Below are 22,787 nucleotides of genomic sequence, written 5' to 3' on the forward strand. Positions count from 1 at the left end.
TGGACCATAATTTGCAGATTTAGCAAGATGGCTCACTTCATTCCAGTAAGGAAGAAGATTACAGCTGAGCAGATGGCAAAGGAATTCTTGAAATCTGTTTTCAAGTATCATGGGTTGCCTGAGTCTATCGTGAGCGATAGAGATCCATGGATGACCAGCATGTTTTGGAGAGATTTGTTTTGATGACGTGGGTACCTCATTGCTGTTTTCATCTTCTTATCATCCATAGTCTGATGGTCAATCAGAAGAGGCAAATTCTACAGTTTTGGATTTGCTGCGTTGTTATGTGTCTGAGCACAAAGCAAAGTTGCCGCTGATTGAGTATGCATACAACAATACAGTGCACTCTTCCACGGGTAAGGCACCGTTTGAAATAGTGGAAGGAGCGAGAAAGGTTCCTCCTATTTTGTATACAAAAGAGAAGATTTTTGTGGCAGATGAGTATGTTGAGGACTTGGGGGCAGCCAATGAAAAGGTTAAGTATGCCCTTTAACGCAGCCAGGACAAGCAGAAAAGAGTTGCAGATAAGCATCACAAGAACTTAAGGTGATTGGGTGTTGCTGCGTTTTCTTAAGGCATGCTTCAAGAGCAAGAAAGGGAAAGTAAAGCTGTACACCAAGCTGAATATGAGGTACTAAGGCCCCTTTCAAGTTCTTGAGAAGATCAATGAGGTAGCTTACAGGTTGAAGTTACCTGAGCAGTGGACCATCCACAATGCTTTCCATGTTAGCTTGTTGAAGCCTTTTCATGGAGAAGTGCCATGGGATATGCTAGTTGAAGAGCAACCTGAAGTAAATGAGCAAGATGAGGTCTTGATTCCTGAGCAGATTGTGGCACATAAGGATCGGAAGGTTAATGGTAGAGTTGCCAGACGCTATCGAGTGAAATGCAAGAATTATCCTGCGAACGATGCGATCTGGATAGAAGAGAGTGAATTGGGAGATTCACCACAGGTTTTACAGCTCTACCTTGAGGCATTTGGTCTCGAGCCTACTGCGGTAGCGACTCATGCAGGTTCAGGAGAGCACAGGTCTGGAGTGTTACCGGATGCTCATGGGGGGGGGTAGCACCTCCGCACCCACAGTGCAGACAGGCTCACAAGATATCTAGAGGTCGCTTGGTGACACTGCGGTTTCACCCGAGGCACTGATGCTGACAGTGTTTTTGCGGTGAGACTTCTATGATGAGTGATCATGCCACTCCAGTTGGTTGATACATTGCCATACGGATGGATTTGTAGTCCTACTGCATGTACATTGTATTTTTGGTACTTCATGTGATATTGTACTAATGATTATGGGCTGTTTATGCCTATTGTGACACCATTTTCTATTTGCTGTAATTTTGGGACAGCAAACAAGATAGTGTGTTGTTTCAAGAGGGGGTATGTCACGGGGACGTGGTGGTGATGGTGAAGTGTCTAAACTAATTGTCATTGAATTTAGCCTAGGGTACTAGGCTAGGGCCCTTAGTTAATGCCCAAAAGGTACCTATGATTTCATGTGTAATAAGTGCAACTCCTAGTGCTATTAGAGTGGTTTCAATTTCTAAGGTCATTGGTTTGGTTCAGTGGGGTCATTCGTTTGGGCCGTAGTTAATGCCCAAAAGGTACCTATGATTTCATGTGCAATAAGTGCAACTCCTAGTGCTATTAGAGTGGTTTCAATTTCTGGGTCATTCTTTAAAAATTGGCCCTCTAGAGATCTACAAACTAGGGTCATTGGTTCCCAAGCGTTAGGGTCATGGTGTGCCATCTGACTCCCCTAGGGGCATTAAAATCCCACGCCTCTTTTTGTACATGTGCTTGTGTGTGGCCTCTTTGCTGCCTTGTGGCACCTAAGTGTCACCTCTGGAAGCCCCTGGAGCCCTTCCTTTCCCTTCTTCGCTGTTTTGAGTCTTCTCCCCTACCAGAGCAGCCTCATTCTGAAGATGGCGGATTTTCGCAGCCTCCCTCTTGCTGGCTGAAGTCGATTTTCGAGCTTTCTTCGTGACAGTTCTCCTCCCCTTGGTGCTCTTTGCTGCTGGCATGCTTCTTGGACCTGGACGCCTCCATTCTTGGCCACTTTTGGAGCTTTTCTCGACTTTCTTTGCGACAAAAGTCTTCCTTTCTTGATTTTGAAGCCATATTCTTGGATGCCTCTCTTCCTGCTCCTGCCTGGTGCAAGGCGCACTGAAAACAGAGTTGCTGGTGGGCTGGAATCACCATTCTGGTGGTCGCAATCATGGCGGATCTGTTTCAGCTTGCTGAACCCTCTCTTTCTTGATCTTTTATGGTGCTGGAAGCCACTCATAGGCAGCTCCCTCCTACCAGAGTTTGCTGTCTTCTATTCAACCTACTTCTGGAGCTGTTCCGGGCTGAAACAGGCTCTTTCTGTTGGCTGGATTCTCATCTTCCCTCTCTACTCTATGCTGCTGTCATTCTGACTGAGTTTCTGCAAGGTTGGATGCCTTGCCGTTGGCCCGGGAGAGGATTGGGGCACTGGTTGTGATACTCTCTTCTTGGGGGTGCAGTGGCTAGCCTTGGGCTCAGTAATGGCTTGGATATATGTGAATGCATTGCTTGGCATGTGGTCAAGTTGTTTTGCTTGTGTTATGCATGATTTCTGAAAGGAACCAAGCGAATAGCACTGGGAGTTGGTCACTAGCACAGCCACCGGTTGGCATTGTACTGGGTTGCACTTGTGGGTGAGCTCTTGAAGGGGGTCCCTTTGTATTTGAGCTAACGAGTAATTAAATAAATACGGCAAGGGGCGCAAGTGTTGGGGCCAACAGGTGTCACTCTTCATGTTTTTGAGTAAGGGCATTCTAGCCTCCCTTGTCTTAATGGTTCAAAGATGCTATGCAGTGAAGTTATATGCTTTGGGTTTTGTTTGTGGGCAATGGAAATGTTTCAAGTTGGCTGTATTTCAGTTTTGTGAGATAATAGAGTCAGTTACACTGCCCTTTGTCGATCAAAGACCGGTTACACTAACTATGCTTATGAGCTTCACTCCTGCTCTTCATCTGGGTGGTGATCCACACACAGGAAGGCCCCAAACTGTTGCTGGCCAAATTGTCAAATGACCCCCCCAAGGGGGCCCTTTTAATAGGGTTAGGGAGGCCCCATTCTGGCCGACCAGACAGCTGTTGCAGCTGACCAGACCTACAAAATGGGCCGACCTGACCGGTGTAGGGAGGCCCTATTCTGGCCGACCTGACAGCTGTTACGTGCCCCTATCCTTTACTTGCTGCTGTAGTGCCGACCGGTGACCAGGGCAGCCTATAAATAGGGCCCCTTTACAGGTGCCTATTCTGGTCCAGTCCAGGCCGTTGACCAGCCCGTGGACTTGTCCTAATCTAGGGGCTTTGGCTGGGCCTGTTTCAGCCTCACAGCCTGTGCAATCATGGTTGCTCCAAAACCCCCGTAGCTCCTAGGGAGCATGCTTGGCTAGTAGCTACCCAAGCCTAATCGATTTATTGGCCAACTATGTGGAGTTGATCCTTCACCACCCATTTGGTGATGTGATCCTGTACTGAGTGCGCCTCATCCATGTGCATGTTGTAGAGCTCTGTCTCAAGGTCGAGTATTCCAGCTGCCTTGTTGATCTCTATCTGTTCTTTAGGATGGTCCATGCTTGAAATGCCGGTTCTGCAAGTTGATTATGTGGGAGGACCGAGTCTGCAGTTGTGCAAATGATTAGGGCAAAGGCTTCTGCATCATGCAATACCTAATCCTTGACTACATCAGGATCTGCTGGTGTCACCATGATTCCAGAAGCATTTGTGATGTCTTGGGGCTTTAGCTCCACTCCTGTCGTAATCTCCCAAATCATCATTACCTCAAGGTGGCTTCGGATCTTCATCTTCGAGACAGGATAATATGTACTGTCGAGCTTTCAAGAGTACCCAATGCTTGGGATGGGAAGTGTGCTGGCCATGACGAGGATGTGAAAGGCTTGGGAGGGGGAGTGAGATCTGTCTGAATCTGAGAACTGTGATGTGCTCCTGAAAATGGGTTAAGAGTGAGAACTGTGATGTGCTCCTGAAAATGGGTTCTGAGGGGTATCACAAGAGTTATTGGTGAGGCTGTAATACCATGTCGGGCTTTCAAGTGCTGAAGTATGCACCTGTGCACAAGGGATAAGGAAGACAAATCTCTCCAATACACAACAGTAAATCTGAACCCATAAATGGCATTAGAATGTTTTGACAGAGTCTACCAATCAGAGTGTCTACAGCACAAACGGTGTCCTAAGCAGTGATCTAAAGAGTGTTCAGACAGCACTTTACGTTTGATTGGTTTGAATCATAAAGATTCCTGCAAGGAGGCTTGGAAGTCACTCTATGGGAGATCTTGAGTCTATCCCCGAGGATGATGCTATAACTGACACTACAACATTGGAGGGAACAGCTCCATTGGGCATTGACACCATTGAAAGAGTCCATGAAGACATCCTGGATCATCTTGGCAGTTGCAAACAGCGGACTACAGATGGCACCTCAATCAAGCAAGCATCTCAACGCCAGGAGCAGATCAATAGTGGTTATTAAGATCCTATATTGCAAGTGCTTAAAGAGATGGCCTAACGTTGCAACGTGACATCCTAGGGTAGCCATCCCATAAGCATAATGGTAAATTCTGCCTAGGCCTATAACTATGAAAGGGGCCCCGGCCCCCGACCATGTACTCATACTTTGAATATCATTTAATCAACAATCATTATAGCTGAGCATGTTTGAAGTGCTTGTGCAGCCCCTCAGAAGCTTTGGATACCTCGGGTTTCCAGGTATTCCCCTAATAATTTGCATTTGGAATTCACGTGTACTTGCTGTTCTGTCTATTCATTCCAATTTGCTATCCTAGTGCTAGTCTAGCTAGAAGATTAGGGTAATTAGCAAACCTATAGGCTTGGTTTAGCTACATTGGTATCAGAGCACTTTTCATGGGATGTGGTGGTCAAATCTTTATCATTTCACTCTGAAATTTGGAGCACCAACTCTTGACCCTTGGGCCTACCTCTCTGAAAAAAACTGCCACTGCCAGGTGTTTGATTCTCCAGACTTATAAGGGTAGGGCTGCAGAATTGTATTTATTAGGGCTTGGAAAGTTGCTGGGGCGTTGGTGAGTCCAAATGCCGTAACCTTAAATTGGTACAGTCCCTGAAGGATGTCTTTGTCTCATTCTCTCCCCTCATCCTAATCTGATGATGGCCTGATCTGAGGTCTATCTTGGTGAAGTACTTGGCTTCCTTCAATTCATCTACGAGAGCATCAACCCTAGGTATAGGAAACCTATTTTTAATGATCATTTTGTTGACGTCTCTGTAGTCAATGCACATTCTGAAGGATCCATTCTTCTTCTTCACCAATAGGACATGTAGGCAAAGGGAAATTGGCTGTGGGTGATAAAGTCTGTATCCAAACTAGCGACCTCCTCCCTCTCTACTCTTGAGAACTTGTAGGGTGCTTTGTTCACTGGTTTGGACCCTGGTTCAAGAGTGATGGGAGTGATCGATATGTCTTTGAGGGGGAGATGACGGGGAAGATCAGCAAACACACCTGCATATTGCTGCAATAACTCTTGCATCTATTGATCCTCAACCAAGACTCCCTTTGTGTTCTCAGATTTGGAAAGATGGATGGCATAGACTGCACAAACACTTTTTAGGTCTCTTGCCACATACAGTCAACTGAGGTGTGTCATAGCCCTTCAATAGTATCTGCTTACCTTTGTGCAGGAATCTCATATATTTGTGATTAAAATCCATGGTGATCACACCAAGGGACATCAGCCAATCACAGCCTAGAATAATGTCTATGGGCCCCATGTCCAGAGCAAATAGATCTCCCTGGAAAGTATATTCTGATGATAGCTGAATCTGAGTGGCTTGGCAACAGTACCTACTGAGAGATGCTCCCCATTAGCCTCTTGTTTTGTAAGCCATGATCAATTACTCTAGGGTGTAACCTTACTGCCTGGACAGATTTAGTATTAATGAAGTTGTGGGTGCTCCTGCTATCAATCAGGATACGAACAGGCCTACCATTGATTGCCCCTTTAAGTCTGAGTGTTTGGGCACTTTGAACTCGAATAAATGCCTTGGGAGAGATGCTGTACAGGACAGATTTGAGTGTCCCAAAATAGATCATCTTCCTCAACACAAGGGCTCTCCCATCTGAATCTCTGCCAACTTCCATAAATGCATCAATAATTTCACTTCTCCATTGTTGGCATCTCCTTGGGTAATTAGACTGGCAGTCACTATTAATCTGGGGATAGGAGAGGCTGTCGAAGAGAATACCACTTGCTTAGAAATCACCAGAGGGCTAACCTTTAATCACTGGAGGGCTAAACTTACGCAGAGGTCTGCTATCCAAGTGACCAATACCCACACCTCTCTCCTTCGAATTAGCAACACAACAAACCTGACTTTAATTTGATCACTCCTAGGGTATAGCATGAAATAATCCTCCATTTTACTCAGCCACTTCAAGCTCATTAGGGGTACAAGATTCACCCTTAAACTTGGACAAAACAATTTTATCCGTAGCATCCTTGTCCTGATTAGTAGGTCCCAATGTTTCAACTGATTTTCCCACCAACGAGTAGTTACAGCTCCCATCTGATAAGGTAGGTAGGTATCTGCCCCTCCTGCTATCACACACTTGATTGAGATTACCAAGATGTTAGTAATATTAGTCAAGCAAATTGTTGAACCTACATATCCCCTCCCCCCCCAGGCCCCCTCCCCCCCCCCCCCCCCCGTCTCAGATAATGGGATACATGCGTATTCTGTGCATGGCAAATTGACTTCCATTATTTGTGTCGAAGCGGAATCTGTTCATACAAGCTAATTCTTCTAAGTGATAACTGGGCAAAGGAAACGTTCGATTTTCTGAGTCCCACTCAGGTCGCTAGACTTTTCACTCTTGTTCATCCATTCCACTCCAGAAGGGGAACCTTGGCTTGGCCAGCTCAAGTCCATGAAGGGAAAAAGGCGGAACAGACTCAAGATGATCATTTAGATTCAGATGCTGATATTTATGCTGAATGTCAGGATGACCTACTGGTTTAATGTCCTCTGCAAGGAAAGCTACCACACAAGCGGTGTGACAGCTCATAGGAGCAGGGAACCACCAAGAGGCAATGTTTCCAAGGGTGCAAGTCCTGAAGTGAATGACACAGGTGGTGATGCAGTACAAGGCGCCCTCTTGAGGAGGTGCCAAAGATTTAGGAAGTCCCTATGATGTAGGGCTGATTGCCTTTGATGTAGGAGAGGTGCCTATGATTTAGGACACCCTCTCTCCCACTCTATAAATGAGAGGCTTGTCTCTCACAATCAATAGAACACACATTTTGGTCTTCTCTCATGTTCTCAACTCTTGTCATGATGATCTCGTCTCCCAGGACTCCCCAACTGATTAGGCTAAATTAGCAAACCTATAGGCCTATACTTATAGGCTAGGTCCTGGCTATCGTTATCTTTAAGCCTTTACTTTAACACGCATGTCTAAGTTAACTTTACTTTACTTTGTGGTCACGCTTTGTCAAGTTTAGCTCAGCCAATTGCACCAAGAAAAGAAGATCGTGCAATCGTAGGTGGTTGGCCAGGGCCCGGTTCCCTCCTAGTAGACGATGATGTGTCATTGATCTCATTTAAAATAAGAAAGCTCATTTAATGGGCTATCTTTTTTATTGCAAATCATTGGTGTCTAGGGCGCTAGGCTTCTTGTATTGTGCCATTGAGATCAATGGCATTGATCTCATTGATGATAATCAATTGCCGAAAAGATAGCCCACAGCAATGAATACTCTCTGACAATTTTGCCAAGGAACAAGGAGAAGAACGGATCATTTGAAAAGACAGGTAACTTCCTATCCTATCCTAGGCTTGCTGTACCCTATCCTACTAATATGGGGGCACGCAAATGGGTATGTGACCTTTCTAACAAGTCAGCCCTATGTGCTGACTAGGGTGGCCCTATGGGTTGCCCTAAAACTAACTCAAGAAGGACGTACTATTGCTTCCCATGTGGCAAGCTCTCTCAATCCCCAATGTGATACCTTCTACCCCTTACAGAGAAAATGTCAATCAGAGGCTACAATGGATCCAAGGAGCCCCTTATATAGGGCTGGGTCAGGCTGACGCAATCAGTCAGTTAACCAGCCAACCAACTGGTCTGTTAGACCAGTCAGCCTTTAATCGGTCAGACTTTGACCGGTCACCCTTTGATCAGTCGCCCTTTTGACCAGGCAGCCTTCGACCACCCAACCTTTGCTGGCTGTCAGGACAGTCCCAAAGTTGGCCCTTGTGCCCTGCCTCGAGCTGGCCCTTAAGGCTGCCTCCTAACTACTAACTTAGGCTGAACCTAACTATCCTAACTAGTTCTCAAGCAGGTACAAGTTACTTGCGACTGAATCCAAGGCTGACCTACGCAGCTCGTGCCTGACACATCCCTAACAAGGGCTCACACTAGGGCGAAGCATACGACAAAAGCACCTATCGAGGTAACTACTGCTATACATTTATGGACTTAATGTTGAGTCCAATGTGTCACAATGCACCCTAGAGCAGGGATGCATGTGACTGGACACTTAGGTCATTCGGAATGGGTCCAGGGTTGCCTATTTGCGTAGGCAACTGGATAGTGTGAAGATGAATGAAGGGGACAGCATGGATGCCTATCTCACATAGGTCAAGGACTTTAGAGAGCAGCTCATCAACGTTGATGAGATTGTACCGTATTCTTAGGTTGTGTCCATGACACTGAATGGACTCCCTAATTCTTACCAAGGTTTTGCTACAACGTTACGGATAGTGGCCATGGGTAACCCCACCACTATTCCTTCAATTAGCATGTTTCCTTGCTCCTGCAAGAGGACAGAGCTGCTCCAAGAGGGCTGCCTTCAAGCATTTGCCATAGATCATAGAGGCAAAGGTAAGGGGGACAAGAATTTATGCAAGCCCAAGCCTTCTGGTACCTTATCTTCTCCTCTCCCGGCTAATGGGAAGAAGAAATCAAAGTGCTGTAATTATTGCAGGAAGCCTGGCCAAGGCATATCTGAATGTCGGAAGTGCATTGCTTAGGAAAAGAAAAAAAGTAACAAGGTCTTGCAGTTACAAATGCTCCTGCTGCCCATGAATGCACTCATGAGGTAGCAAACATGGCCCATGATGAGTGGGCATTTGTGTGACCTGTCATTAAAATTCGGAGAAGCATGCTTCCGCTTTGTCAATTTCAGATTATAAGTTAGCTTGGTATTTTGATAGCGGTGCTTCTAACCACATTACCTCCTACAAATCTCTATTTCAGCCTTGAAGTGATGCTCCGCACGAGGGCATTATTACTTTTGCAAATAATGCATCTTATCTGGTGAAAGGGATTGGACAAAGTTGAAGTCACTTTTGTGTCATGGGATGCAATGATTCTATTGGAAGTGTTAAATGTTCTAGTAATAAAAAAAAACCTAATTTCTATCTCAGCCATCTCCACGAATGGCTTTTGGGTTATTTTCAACAGTTGTCGTTGTGCTGTGTATGACAACCAGCATGACTGTATAGTACTTACTTGCCTTTCCCGAGGGCTGTAAGACCTTGATGCATATGACAAACAGGCTGTTTCAGAAGCACATGCAGCTGCTGAATCTGTCAATTCAAATACACATTTGTGGCATGACCCATGAATTTTCAGATTTCTTAGAAGCCCGGGCATCATACATCATTGTACACTACCATACACTCCGCAACAGAGTTGGGTAAGAATAAGGCATTGATGAAAAGGGCAAGAAGCATGCTTAAGGGAAGTCTTTGCCCAATAAGTTTTGGTTGGATGAAACTATGTGTGTAAACTATGTGCTCAATCGAGCATCCCACTCCTTATGAAGCATGGACAGGCCAAAAGCCTGCGATTTTGCACATGCCAATGTTTGGGTCCTTGGCATGTGCACACGTTCCCTCTCAACTCAGGCTTAAGCTGGAAGATAAGGCAGTCAAATGCATTTTGGCTACAGCTCACAGAGCAAAGGACACATGTTGTACCAGCCTAGCACAGGCAAGGTTATTGTCAGTAGAGACGTGGTTTTTGCTGAGAATGCAGCTTTACCTTGGCTGGACTGTAAAAACCAGCCATCAGTAGAAGGCATTCAGTCTTGATTCTACCTCGCAGCAAAGACAGCTCCCTGCCTCACCAATATCCAGCCCCTGCCCGAGCGAAATAGCCCAGTCTTTTCTTGGAAGGTCAGCTCAGTCGGCAGCTGTAGATGGCTACAGTCGCGCATCAGTTTGAGGCACAGATCATCCACAGTTCTCTTGCAAGAGCCTCTACAGCCCTTGTTTCCCTCCATTTTCTCTCTGTCATATATCTATCTCTTAGTTCAGTTTCTACATCCTTTCATTCTCTCACTCATGCAGGCACCCTGCAATCCCGTGGACAGCACTATCCTCAACCTCAGCCTTGCAGAAGTGATCCTCATCATAGGATGTGGACAGCATTGAGGCCTTGGTCTATGGTGGTGGAAAGTAAGTGATCCACACCTCCAAGTAGATGGCATTGACAACAGCCTTTCCACCATTGGTATGTACTACCCAAGTATGATGGTAAGTGCGACCACTCAACAATTTTATAGTTTGTTCATCAATTTGTAGTGTATTTTCCCTTCGGCTCGAATTTAGGATGAGGAAGACAAAGTCCACCTCACCGCTGTGTTGGAAAGGTCATCTCCCCATCTGTAAGCCCCCATATGAGGAGAGCATGGGGGAGGGAGACCTAGGGCATGTGCCCAAAAGAAAAGGAGAGGAGGGGCTGCCACATGGGCACAGCACATGGGCTGCCATGTGGGTGATCCACACCTCCAAGAAGATGGCATTGACAACAGCCTTTCCACCATTGGTATGTACTACCCAAGTATGATGGTAAGTGCGACCACTCAACAATTTTATAGTTTGTTCATCAATTTGTAGTGTATTTTCCCTTCGGCTCGAATTTAGGATGAGGAAGACAAAGTCCACCTCACCGCTGTGTTGGAAAGGTCATCTCCCCATCTGTAAGCCCCCATATGAGGAGAGCATGGGGGAGGGAGACCTAGGGCATGTGCCCAAAAGAAAAGGAGAGGAGGGGCTGCCACATGGGCACAGCACATGGGCTGCCATGTGGGTAGCAGACCTCAGAACATACCTTGATGGATGGAGGGGCTTTGGAAGCCTGGATCTACACGGATCTGCCACGAAGGGACTTGCAACAGTACGGAGCTTTGGAGCTGTTTGTACAAAACAGTGGTGTGGGATCAAAGGGCTGGAAGAGCCTTGAACAGAGGCGGAGACGCTGCAGCAGATGAGCAGGCCGGAGGCGCCTGCATGGCGGGCTATCCAGCAGAGAACATGGGCAGGCTTGGGGCCTGCATCAAGCACAAAGGCAGCAGCCCAAAAGGGCCTGCCAAAGGCCCTTTTACAGGGCTGGTTGGACCAGCCAACCAAGTCGGCCAGCATGCTCGCCAGAATAGGCATGGCTGGTCGGTTCTATTGCAGGCCCTTGGGGCATGCCTATAAAAGGAGGGCCTCCAGGCCCTCATTCACCATCTTTTGGAGCAGATCTTCAGGGAGCGGGAAGGAGCAGCAGAGCAGCACTAGTTGGGCCTATGGTTAGGAGGTGAACTGGGCTGAGGAGCTGCAGACTTAGCTGAGCAAAGGGCTGCCTATGTAGGCTGACACGCAGGGCAGCAAGGTTGAGAAGATCATTCTGGACAGAGAGTTTACAGATGCTCGAGGTGGAGCACGCGGGCTCGAGTCTAGAGATAGCCAGCAGATAGGAGGAGTACCTTGTGGTAAGATCAGAGGACCACACCATTGGTGGGACTCTGGATCTATCTCTTGTGTATTGTGTCCATAGCATTGGACGGAAATATATTATTTTGGTGGTTTCTCTATGTGGTTGGTTCATTGTCTATTGATGAGTTTGTACATCTATTCTATGCACATAAGTTTAAGAAGTTTGTGACTCCACACCCCACACCACACTGTGTGAGCTCCTAGGCTATTCTATCAGTCTTCCGTTGTGCGTACTCTATGTTGGGTGATTCCTAACATGGTATCAGAGCCCAAGTAGGAGGCTCACAGGTGTGGGAGCTTGAAGGTAGGGACCTTGCTGAAGGACGACCTTGATTCAGAAGCTCTTGGGAATCGACTTCCATGACTGGAGGATAGTGTCCTTGCGAGAAGGAGGGTGATGCAGGTTCAGTCAGGTGCGTTCAGAGTTCTGGTCTAGTGAAGGTTGAGTTTGTTCGACTTTGCTGTGTGGTTTAGCAGAAGTAGAGATGTCGACCTCTTCAGCCTCTGCTCTCCCTTCCTCCTCCCCCATATTTCTTTCTTTCACTATCCCTAACTTTGGAGAGTCTGGGAAACTGGATGGGTCAAATTACCCAATCTGGAGGGTGAAGATCCGGAGTCATTTAGTGGCTCAGAAGCTGTGGAAATTGACAACGGGAGTGGAGGCGAAGCCAAAGGACATGGTGGACAGACAGGGGAATATACTCATGGCAGTAGACGAAGAGGAGCTGGAAGCTTGGGAAGACATAGATGCCCATGCCCTGGCATTGATCATAGGGACTACGGTGGACTCTGTGCTTCCTCACATCCAGATGGCCGAGACGTCAGTAGAGGGCGAGATAGACTACACATCTCGGATCTTGCTTCTTCAGCATCAGCTCTACAACCTCGATATGGAATAGGGAGATTCGGTACATGACCACTTGACGAAGGTCAAGGTGGTGACGGATCAACTAGCATTAGTTGGTCAGAAGGTGGACTCGTGCCATTTGGCCTTGATGGTACTGAGGACTAGGACATTTTGCGAAGGACTATAGAAAGAAGAAGGTGGATCAGAAAAACAAAAGGAAGGAGTCCGACTCAAATTCAGAGGGTGATACAAAGGCCAAAGCAAATGTGGTAATCGAAGAGTTGTTCCTGGTGACATCTCTGTGTGTTATTGAGATCAGATATGTTGACCTAGAAACCATAGTGAGGATGTCTGACATTAAAATATGGCTCGATGAGGAGTTAGAGACCTTTGTGAAGGTGACGGACATCATGGAGTACTTGGTATCTTTCCAGGTGCGTGGCTGTTGATACTGACACGAGGGTGGATGCCATGGAGTGCCTTGGGGTCTCATGTCAGATGGATGTTGCACTTCAGAAGGGGATAGTACAGGATTACACAGGCTATTGGTGTGTGCCTCAATGAGGTGCGTGGTTTGCTTTCAGAGCAAGCACACGGGCAGTACGATGATCTGGTATGTACTTGATGTTCTTCATTTTAGCCTTTATAGCATGCTGTGGAGAGACTCTGCTCTTCATTTGTCTCAGGTAATGCGAGATTGGAAGGAATTGGCCTTCTTTGAAGGCAGAAGGGGAAGTGTGGGTGCTTCTTCAAATCTAGGACACAGATTGTTGGAAGGTGATGGACAAGGTGCACTGAAGCCAGAAGTATACCTGCTTGAGAACTCAGTGAGAGTTCATGGTTGAGGTTATCTGGAGATATTCATTTGTTGCAGACCTGCCAAAGGAAGGACGGGTTGAAACAGGCTCTCACAGCATGGTGTCTGGAAGACTCCAGGTTGTTCACACATTATGAGGGGGACAATTGGAAAATCGTGGCGGTTGGATTGCTCGAGTTCCAAGGCGGGAAGTGACTGAAGGTGGTGGTGCTACCAGAGATGGACCTCTGTACCAGGATGGTGTGCGGAAACGGAACCAGACTTGGTGGAGTAGGAGCCACTCGATGAAAAGCCACGAAAAGATTACGACATCGAAATGTTCCTGAGGACTACGACCAGGGAATACTGGAGCATCATCATCAACGTGTTGGCATTGGGCCGAGATGTGTTGGAAAGGTCACCTCCCCATGGGCCATCTATATGAGGAGAGTGGGGGAGGGAGACCTAGGGCATGTGCCCAAAAGAAAAGGAGAGGAGGGGCTGCCGCATGGGCAGCACATGGGCTGGCTGCCATGTGGGTAGCACACCTCAGAACATACCTGGATGGATGGAGGGGCTTTGGAAGCCTGGATCTACATGGATCTGCCACGAAGGGACTTGCAACAGTACGGAGCTTTGGAGCTGTTTGTACAGAACAGTGGCATGGGATCAAAGGGCTGGAAGAGCCTTGAACAGAGGCGGAGATGCTGCAGCAGATGAGCAGGCTGGAGGCGCCTGCATGGCGGGCTATCTGGCAGAGAACATGGGCAGGCTCGGGGCCTGCATTAGGCGCAAAGGCAGCAGCCCAAAAGGGCCTGCCAAACGCCCTTTTATAGGGCTGGTTGGACCAGCCAACCAAGTCGGCCAGCATCCTGACTGGTCGGCCAGAATAGGCATGGCTGGTCGGTTCTATTGCAGCCCCTTGGGGGCCTATAAAAGGAGGGCCTCCAGGCCCTCATGCACCATCTTCTGGAGCAGATCTTCAAGGAGCAGGAAGGAGCAGCAGAGCAGCACCAGTTGGGCCTATGATCAGGAGGTGAACTGGGCTGAGGAGCTGCAGACTTAGCTCACAGAGGGCTGCCTACCTAGGCTGACACGCAGGGCAGCAAGGTTGAGAAGATCATTCTGGACAAAAAGTCTACAGACGCTCGAGGTGGAGCACACGGGCTCGAGTCTAGAGATAGCCAGCAGACAGGAGGAGTACCTTGTGGTAAGATCAGAGGACCACACCATTGGTGGGACTCCGGATCTATCTGGAGTCCCACCAATGATTGGTTCTCTATCTGGAGCTTTGGACGGAAATATATGATTTTGGTGGTTTCTCTATCTGGTTGGTTCATTGTCTATTGATGAGTTTGCCCATCTATTCTATGCACATAAGTTTAAGAAGTTTGTGATTCCACACCCCACAGTGTGGGAGCTCCTGGGCTATTCTATTAGTCTTCCGCTGTGCGTACCCTCTGTTGGGTGATTTCTAACACGCTCCCCATCTCACAGTAATGTGGTGGCATCATTGGGCCAGTAGAAATGTTGACCCCGTCACACAGGTGACAAATTTCAATTGGAATAGTTTTGTTGCTGACCTTAAATCTTGTTCCTCCCTAGTACATGCTTACTTTGGAGGATGAGTTCCAAAGTGAACATGGGTCCGAGTGGGCGCATGGAGGACTCTCTCTGTGACTAGCCTGGTAGTGGAAATACAGAATGTCAGGTATGAGTGATCAGCACCGAGTGGGGGAGGGGGTACTACAAAGTCATGAATCTGAGATGCGAAGGCAAGGGAGGCCATCAGGTGGTCCACTGCGCTTGTCCCCCCTCCATGTGGGAAACAAGTGAGTCCACCAGATGATGGCCATCTCTGAAGGCCATTGTATATGATTAGATCATATACTGCTCCCATCACAAGTAGGTGCCACCCATACCCTGTCATGTGTGGAGCATTTGCTGAGTGTCTCACTATCTTGAGCTCAGCTGCACCTAACTCTGGTACTATGAGGGATCGGACGCAAAGTCAAGTAGTCCCACTTGGTTGTCCCTTGTGCGTGCATTGAAGTCACCAAGGAGGAGGGTGTCACCCTGTCTAGAGAACTCCATGATATCATCATGTATACTCTCATATGGCATGTTCCCTTCTGTGGCAACCTCACGTGCATATGATGATGTATCCGGAGGAAAGTAGCACACTGCAATGAAGATCTGTCGTGCCTCTGGTATCTGAACTCTAATCCACATGTGCCATGCATGTTTCTCTTTCCTAACCAATGAAAGGAGTGGCCTGAGAGCTGATTTGAAGAGGACAGCCACACCCCCAGAGCCTCGGTACTCCACTATCCCTCCTTAGTTCCCTCCTATTGGCAGACTCCCATGTGTATCCTGTCATGGTGGGCAGCCCTCTCTCTGGGCTCTCGTGTGTCTCGGTATAGAAAACTTTGTCCCTGTCTGTGTATGTCTCCAAGAAAGCTCCTGGGTCGGACCAGAGGGTGCCATTGCAGTTCCAAACCGCCATTTTCAAGCCCCCTTGTGCCCTCTTCCCTTGGGTCTGACACCGTCATGTGCTGTCTATCTCTCCTTCTTCTCTTTCTTCCCTTTCTCCCCTGTCTGATCTCTCTCGGATAATCACTTTGTGATCCTCCATTAGTAGAGATATAGCGACCAAAGTCACCCTTGCATCAACAGCGTGCCTTAGGAGCTCCTGACATTGTGATGGTGGAATCTAGGGAGGGTAGTCCGGCAGCGGTTGAGGAGAAGCCCATGGTGCTGAAGTGAATCTCCAATTGAGCTTCACGTGGGAGAAGTCGATCTATGGATTGGCAGTAGGGGTTATCAGATTGCCGCCTGAGGCAAGGATTTAATCCGGCACACTATTGGCCACTCCCGAAGTGTGTTGAGATGTTTAGAGTGGACGTTCCCTTTGTTGCAGTGGGCACGGAACCCTCCAAACCTCCCTCAGTCATAAAAGGCAATTTTAATGGAACAGGCACCCACTCACAGGAGAGCCTTGTTTCCTACGTCTTCGTCCTCATGAGTTGGACCATAGTGAGTCGGAACGTACACGGGCTCCACGACCGTGCACGTAGTCAGCCGCAGTACTTGATCCTTGGGCAGGAGTTGTAGATGGCAGTGGTAGGACAAGCATAGGCGTGCAAACAGCACTGTTTGGCCTTTTGGAGGAGGCTAACAGAGTGTCTGCTAGATGTTTGGCCTTTTGGAGGAGGCTAACAGAGACCAAGCAGGGGAGGACAAGCAGGGAGGTGTCTCCTTTTTCGAGATGCCAACAGCAGCAGAGCGGAGCACTTGGGAATAGTTCATCTTCACGATTAGTGGTGGCAGAGACCCGTGGAGAGATCCAGAGTTCAGCATGATCCCTGGCAGCCTTCTCTTCTCATTCGGCTAGAGGCGACATGATGGATTGCTTGAGAGGCTACATCGCTTCTACGTCGGGGACTAGGCACTCCACGGAGGTGGCTCTACAAGGATTCTAGCAGGCACCACGGTGTCAGACCACTCTCCAGCAATATTATACCTAGAGCAGTCCCACCGTCGCTTCCCCAAAAAGACATCTGTAGGATGAGGAGATTCAGTTGGTTATTGTAGAGATTTGGCAACAGTCCGAGTGAGTACCCTGCGAGGGTTGGGCTTCGTGGGTGGTAGATGTGATTCAGAAGAGCAGCGAGGAGTTGCAGTCTCACGCCCTTAGACGGAGGAGGGCTCTTTAGGAGCACGAGCATGCACTGCGACGAGACCTTGCCTCCATAGAGAGGCTCAGGGAACCGGACCTAGGATCCTAGTGGCTTAGTAATAGATATGAGAGTGTGCGCCTTGAGCTCCAGGAACGGAGGCTCGACGGGATGAGTTTTCCTACCACTCTACTTGGGCCTGTTGGGTTCAGCAGGGGATAGGATAACGAAGGAGTTTTTCGAGACCACTGGACCTCGATTGGCAAGCATGCAGCTACAACGATTATGGGATCCGCATGGCATCTTACACAGTGATCCATAGGAGATTCTAGAGTTGACCACGGATTTCTATAGCCAGCTGTTTGAGGCGGAGAGGGTGATGCCAACTGCTAGGGGATAGCCCTGGCGAATTGAGCGCAAGAGAGAAAAGGCCTTGCCTGTGTGTCCACCTATAAGCATCTGACTAGAGCTCCCCGCATAGAGCGCAGAGACTCCTCTAATCCATTTGTCTGAGAAACCCAATCTTGCATAGTACCCTCCAGAAAAGACCACTCCACCCTGATCGTAAGCCTTCTCAAAATCCAAGAGAAGGATGGCCAAGGGCTATGACTCCTCCCTGGCCCAATCCACAGCCTCCCAGAACGTGAAAATGTTGTCCAGAATGCTGCGCTCCTGTACAAAGCCAGTCTGTGTATCATGGATGATGTCGGTGAGATGACCGTAAACTCAAGACCTTAGCAAGGATCGTGTATGCGGTGCCCAGCAGGGTGATTGGTCTCCATTGTTGGATGTTTGACCTATCTCTCCCTTTGGGACTGAGGAAGGGAATCCGTGTCGAAGATCTCCTAGTAGGCTGAGCGGATGGGTCGAAAGGGCCTTGAGGGCTTCCCAAAGCTCCTCAACCCTTTCATTCGGCCAGTGGCGCGCCTCATAAGGTTGAGGCTCCCAATTAGACTGGAGGAGGAGCTATTGGATTCCGAGTCTGCAGATGACACAAACTTTTATGTAGAGGGCACCATAGTGAGCTTGGAGAGAGTTCGGGGAGCCTTGGCTATTTATTGTGAGGCCACGGGTGCATGGATAAACGGGACAAAATCCATCGGTTTCTTTATAGGCTATGAGGAGAATCACGAGATTCGAGAGTGGGGGAGTGCCTTTGGCTTTCGCTAGATACAACAAGACCAGACATCGAGATACCTTGGGTGCCAGGTGGGTATCGATATTATAGCAGAGCAGCAAATCGCCTCGGTTCTTGAGAGTGTTCGGCGCAAGCTTCTCTACTGGAGCTCGGTCAAACTCTCCCTAGGGGACTGTGCCTTAGTAGCAAACCAAGTCCTCCTTGCCACGGTCTGATACATTGCCTCCTGCTGATGCTTTCATAAAGGGTGCATTGGATAGGCCTGACGTTTGGTTCGGAATTTCATTTGGGGATCGGATGGCATGAGAAACACTAGAGCCCGGGTCTCGCTTGGCAGACGGTGATCATGCCGCAGGCATTGGGGGCCTTGCGGAGATGTAGAGCAGAGCCCTCTTGGGCAAGTTGGTTGTGCGCGGCCTCTCCCTTGGCGCAGAGCCCTGGAGCTCCTGTTACAGCGAGGGCTTCTCAGGAACACCCCACGCACTGGGGGGCAGTGGCACCATTCACACAGATGGATCTTCTCAGAGGCCCCTCTTACGGGGAAAGGGTTTCCCTATGATGAGGAGCCTCCTTAGGGTCTGGCAGAGATTAGTAGGGGGTCTCATTCGTGCTTAGCCCCGTTGCACAGGGGAGTTCGAGCGTCAGCCCCTCATTTGGCACTTGGAGATCAGGGATCAGGATGGACGTATGCTCAGACAATGGACTCACATTGGATGGGCACAGTCCAAATGCCTTTTGATTTGTTCCAATTGACAAGTCCCCCTGAGGCTAGGCAGAACTTGTCGATTGAATCCGCAACAGTAGCAGTAGCCCGACCTGCTCCTTTGCCAGATGGAGCAGATTACCCATGGAGGCAGAGGCGAGGCTTGGAACTATAGTGCTTATGCGAGGGGTAGGGCAGCAAATGAGGGAGATTGACCTAGCCATCCCTGAGTCTTGGTGGGAGGGACTCTGCATGTGGATGGACAGTAGATGGTTGGGTCAGTTTTCTTGGATTGGGGTCCCTTTGAGGATGATGATTCGGTGAGGCAGCACGCAGCCTGGGTTTGGAGGCCTACTTAAGGCACTCATTGAGAGACCCAGAGATGGACGGGAGTCTGGATGGGATTCATTGGCAGATGACCAGAGTTGCGGGTTGTTTGGGTAAGGAGTGGCACATTGATCCTCCCAGCATCCCAGAGTAGGATGCCCCCAGATGGCGCCTCTGGCTTTGGGAAGGTAGGCCCGTGAGGAAGGTCCAGTTAGATCTCGGACAGTGGTTTTGGCCTTCCAAGATCGGTCTCACTGAGCAGGTTTCCCTTTTGCTCCTTTTTTTGATCTCCTCATCTAGAGAGTGAGAGAGAGAGAGAGAGAGAGAGAGAGAGAGAGAGATCTATTGACATCTTCTAGAGGCCCCACGGGTCTATGCGACAAAATACACAACCAAAAAAAGAGTAGCTACTACATCTTTGAGTATCAGAGAGTCTAGGAATGCACATGGCATCTCAGCTCAAAGTTATTATAGTATACAACTATGTTGTACTCCTATCATTAAGTGGCCTTCATTACATTAGTTTAAGACTGAGAGTCTTTGAGTTTGGATTTGAAATCTCTAATTGAGAGAGAGAGAGAGAGAGAGAGAGAGAGAGAGAGTCTATTAACGTCCACGGGAGACCAAAGGTCTATGGGACAATAGAAAAGCCATCCAATACATCCCTTTAACTTATTTTTTCTTCGGAGAGTGTGGCAGCAACTGGCATCACATGGCTTGTTTGATTTGAATATAAGGGCAAAAGGTGACCTTCATATTGATGACCATCACACAAATGAAGATGTGGCTTTGGCTCTGGGAACGGTAAACTTCTTTCCTCTTCCTCCCTGTTTGTTGTACTTTATTACTCAGATTCGTTAATGGCTAGATGCATACTGTCCCTACTGATAGTGAACATGCAGGCACTCTTGCAAGCGCTTGGAGATAGAAAAGGCATATCAAGGTTTGGGGATTTTACAGCACCACTCGATGAGGCTCTAGTTCATGTTGTTTTGGTATAAAGCTGCCACTTACCATTTCATGCTTTGAATTTTGGAAACATGGTCTTTTGGTTTCTGATTCACAGTGTTGAAGTTGTGGCTCTTAGGATGCACTAACAAGGTTCAAGTAGATGGAAAGTGCTGTCATATAGATCATTTCAAAATTGTTCCTTCAAAGCTCTTTACATAAGATGGAGTTCTTTTTTGTTAATACTAGTTCTTTTAACAAGATTCAGTGAGCTATTAAGTGTAGTCTCCATGCTTCCCATGCGCTGTTTGATTTATTGGGACTATTGCAGCAGGCATTCATGGTATTTTACAATTGTCTTCTGTGGCATACATACTTCTAGATTCATGTAAAAGTTAATTTGATGGCTTATTCCTTGCAAGACTCATGAGATCCCTCTAAATATTCATTTCTGCCATGTATGCAAACGTGCAGATTTCACCTTTCAATATCTATGTCCAAACTGCAGCCTGTTGATAGTGTGACAATTCTTTGTTCCCCTATCAGCTGTCTTTTCAAAGTTGATCTTGCACTCTTGTACTTTTGAGTGTGTTCCCCTTTTCAAAGATTTTAAAGCTATTTTTCCTGGAGAGATTAAATTTAGTTTTTTCAAGGAGTTTTAGTTTGACTGAAACATTCTGTTTAGGCTCTTCCTTTTAAGTGCCAGCCTTCCTGATGACTAAGTTGAATTCTAATATTATAACTCTGCATCAAGAGTAAAGATCAAAGTGGTATCTCTCCTTTCAACATGTAAGTATCCAAAAAAGCAAAAATTTGTGACTGTCCATAGATTGTGGGCATGTGCCTATTTGTCTGAAAGCATCTGTTTAATCTCTATATGAAAACTAGATTCAATGCCTCGCTGGCTCACAATGCCTTTCTTGCTCGGTATTGTATCAGTTTATTAAGTGGACCTTGTACTGTGCAGATTAGTTGGCTTGAATGACTTTGTTGGACCAACAATAAAAAAATTGGGCAAAGTTGGTAAAATGTCTGGCAAGAAAGCTGGTGGTTGGCTTGAATGACTTGGGGTGGCATATGGACCCAAAGTTTGTCAAAGCATGTGAAATGTCTCACAAGAAAGCTGGTGATTTGGTTTGCAGCCAACCTTTTCCCTAAAGGAATCTCTAAAGGAGAGTGTTTCCTCATCATTTTGCTGCTATGTATGCTACAAGCATGCACTTTTCTGTGTATAAGTGTGGTACATGTTCGTGCACTAGGATGCATGTATGATGTATATGGGTAGTGATTGTAAATGTACATCTAATGTGGATGTATTTGCATTTTGAAAAGAGTTGGACTTGACCTATGAAGATGTGGCTTATGTGCTTGCCATATGACACAAATCATGTTCTACGTGGAAAGGATGAACTCACTTGAATGCATAGCTTTGAAATGTAGAAGTGGAGACCAAAGGAAGATTTTAAGAGCAAGGTTTATAAGACTCTAGAACTGAAGCCTTTAGAGGAATTCAGAAAGAGTCAACAATGCTTTAGATCCACTCACGTGAGCATTCTGTTGTTTGGGCTGATCATTTGACACTTGTCGCAGTTGTAAAATTTGAAACATATAAATACTTGTAAATCTGCATAACACAAGTCAATATATAGCTGTGGATTCTTGCTCTATTAATCTTTTTAGTGCAATTACTTCTCAAAATTATGGCATGAGATGTAACTCTGTATTCAAGATGGGCCTGGCAGTGGAAGGATGGCAAGGAAGAAATAATTTATTTACTGATTGGGAAGATGTGTTTTTTCTTAAAAAAGAGGGATAAATAATATATTGGATTGTAATGGGACCAATGCAGTATAGAGTTTATTGTTTAATGTAGTAATTTAATGAGTATACGACTAATCTTTTAATGACATTGATTATTATGCTTTATTAGGATCTATCTGGACGCCCATTTCTAGCCTATGATATGGATATTCCAACCCAACGAGTTGGCACGTATGACACGCAGGTATGAAAATGCTCAAATTGAAACATCTATTTTTTAAACCCTTGAAGATCAAGGACTTCAAATGAGGGAAAAGATTTATGCTTTGATAGAGAGCAGCAACGATGGATACTGGAAGGCATGTACATGATGAGACAAGGGTGCCGATTGAAATACTTCGGGCTTAACTTGTTGATAAAGTTTTGTTTTAGTCTTGTATCGTTGCTCTTGCTTTCTCAACTAGAAGATAATTTAGGTGGTGTTTCACACGTGCGTGCGTGTGTGTGTGTGTGTACACCTACTGTGTAGGTATGTTCACCCTTGGCCCTGCCCTGTGAACACACACTCAGGCACACACGCATGCACGCACATATTCGTTCGTATGTACATGCATTTAGGTGTGTACATTTACCTATCCATCTATCTGTTTGTGAATGACCCAGAGGGAGCCATGTATCACCACAGGGAGCACTGGGTAAGGAGGGTCCTAGACCTCCGCCCCATCGCGGTGCAAGTCTCCTCACACCAAAAAAAGAGCCAGCAGGATGAGAGGAGGGCTTTCATTC

General features: G+C 47.2%; 1 protein-coding gene across 2 annotated transcripts in view; it reads left to right on the top strand.

The window, feature by feature from the left end:
• LOC147906258 (uncharacterized) overlaps nucleotides 1-22,787 on the top strand; it is a 60,945-nt gene that overhangs the window by 33,506 nt on the left and 4,652 nt on the right. For both annotated transcript variants that reach the window (XM_087377432.1, XM_087377437.1), the window contains exons 3-5: nucleotides 19,992-20,096; nucleotides 20,195-20,287; nucleotides 22,171-22,245. In XM_087377432.1, coding sequence (XP_087233558.1) covers nucleotides 19,992-20,096; nucleotides 20,195-20,287; nucleotides 22,171-22,245 — 273 coding nt within the window. The remainder of the gene's footprint in view (nucleotides 1-19,991; nucleotides 20,097-20,194; nucleotides 20,288-22,170; nucleotides 22,246-22,787) is intronic.

The sequence above is a fragment of the Dipteris shenzhenensis genome, chromosome 1 (genome assembly GCF_047967505.1).
Source record: "Dipteris shenzhenensis isolate YYH24624 ecotype China chromosome 1, Dip_SZ_1.0, whole genome shotgun sequence".
Taxonomy (NCBI): Eukaryota; Viridiplantae; Streptophyta; class Polypodiopsida; order Gleicheniales; family Dipteridaceae; genus Dipteris; species Dipteris shenzhenensis.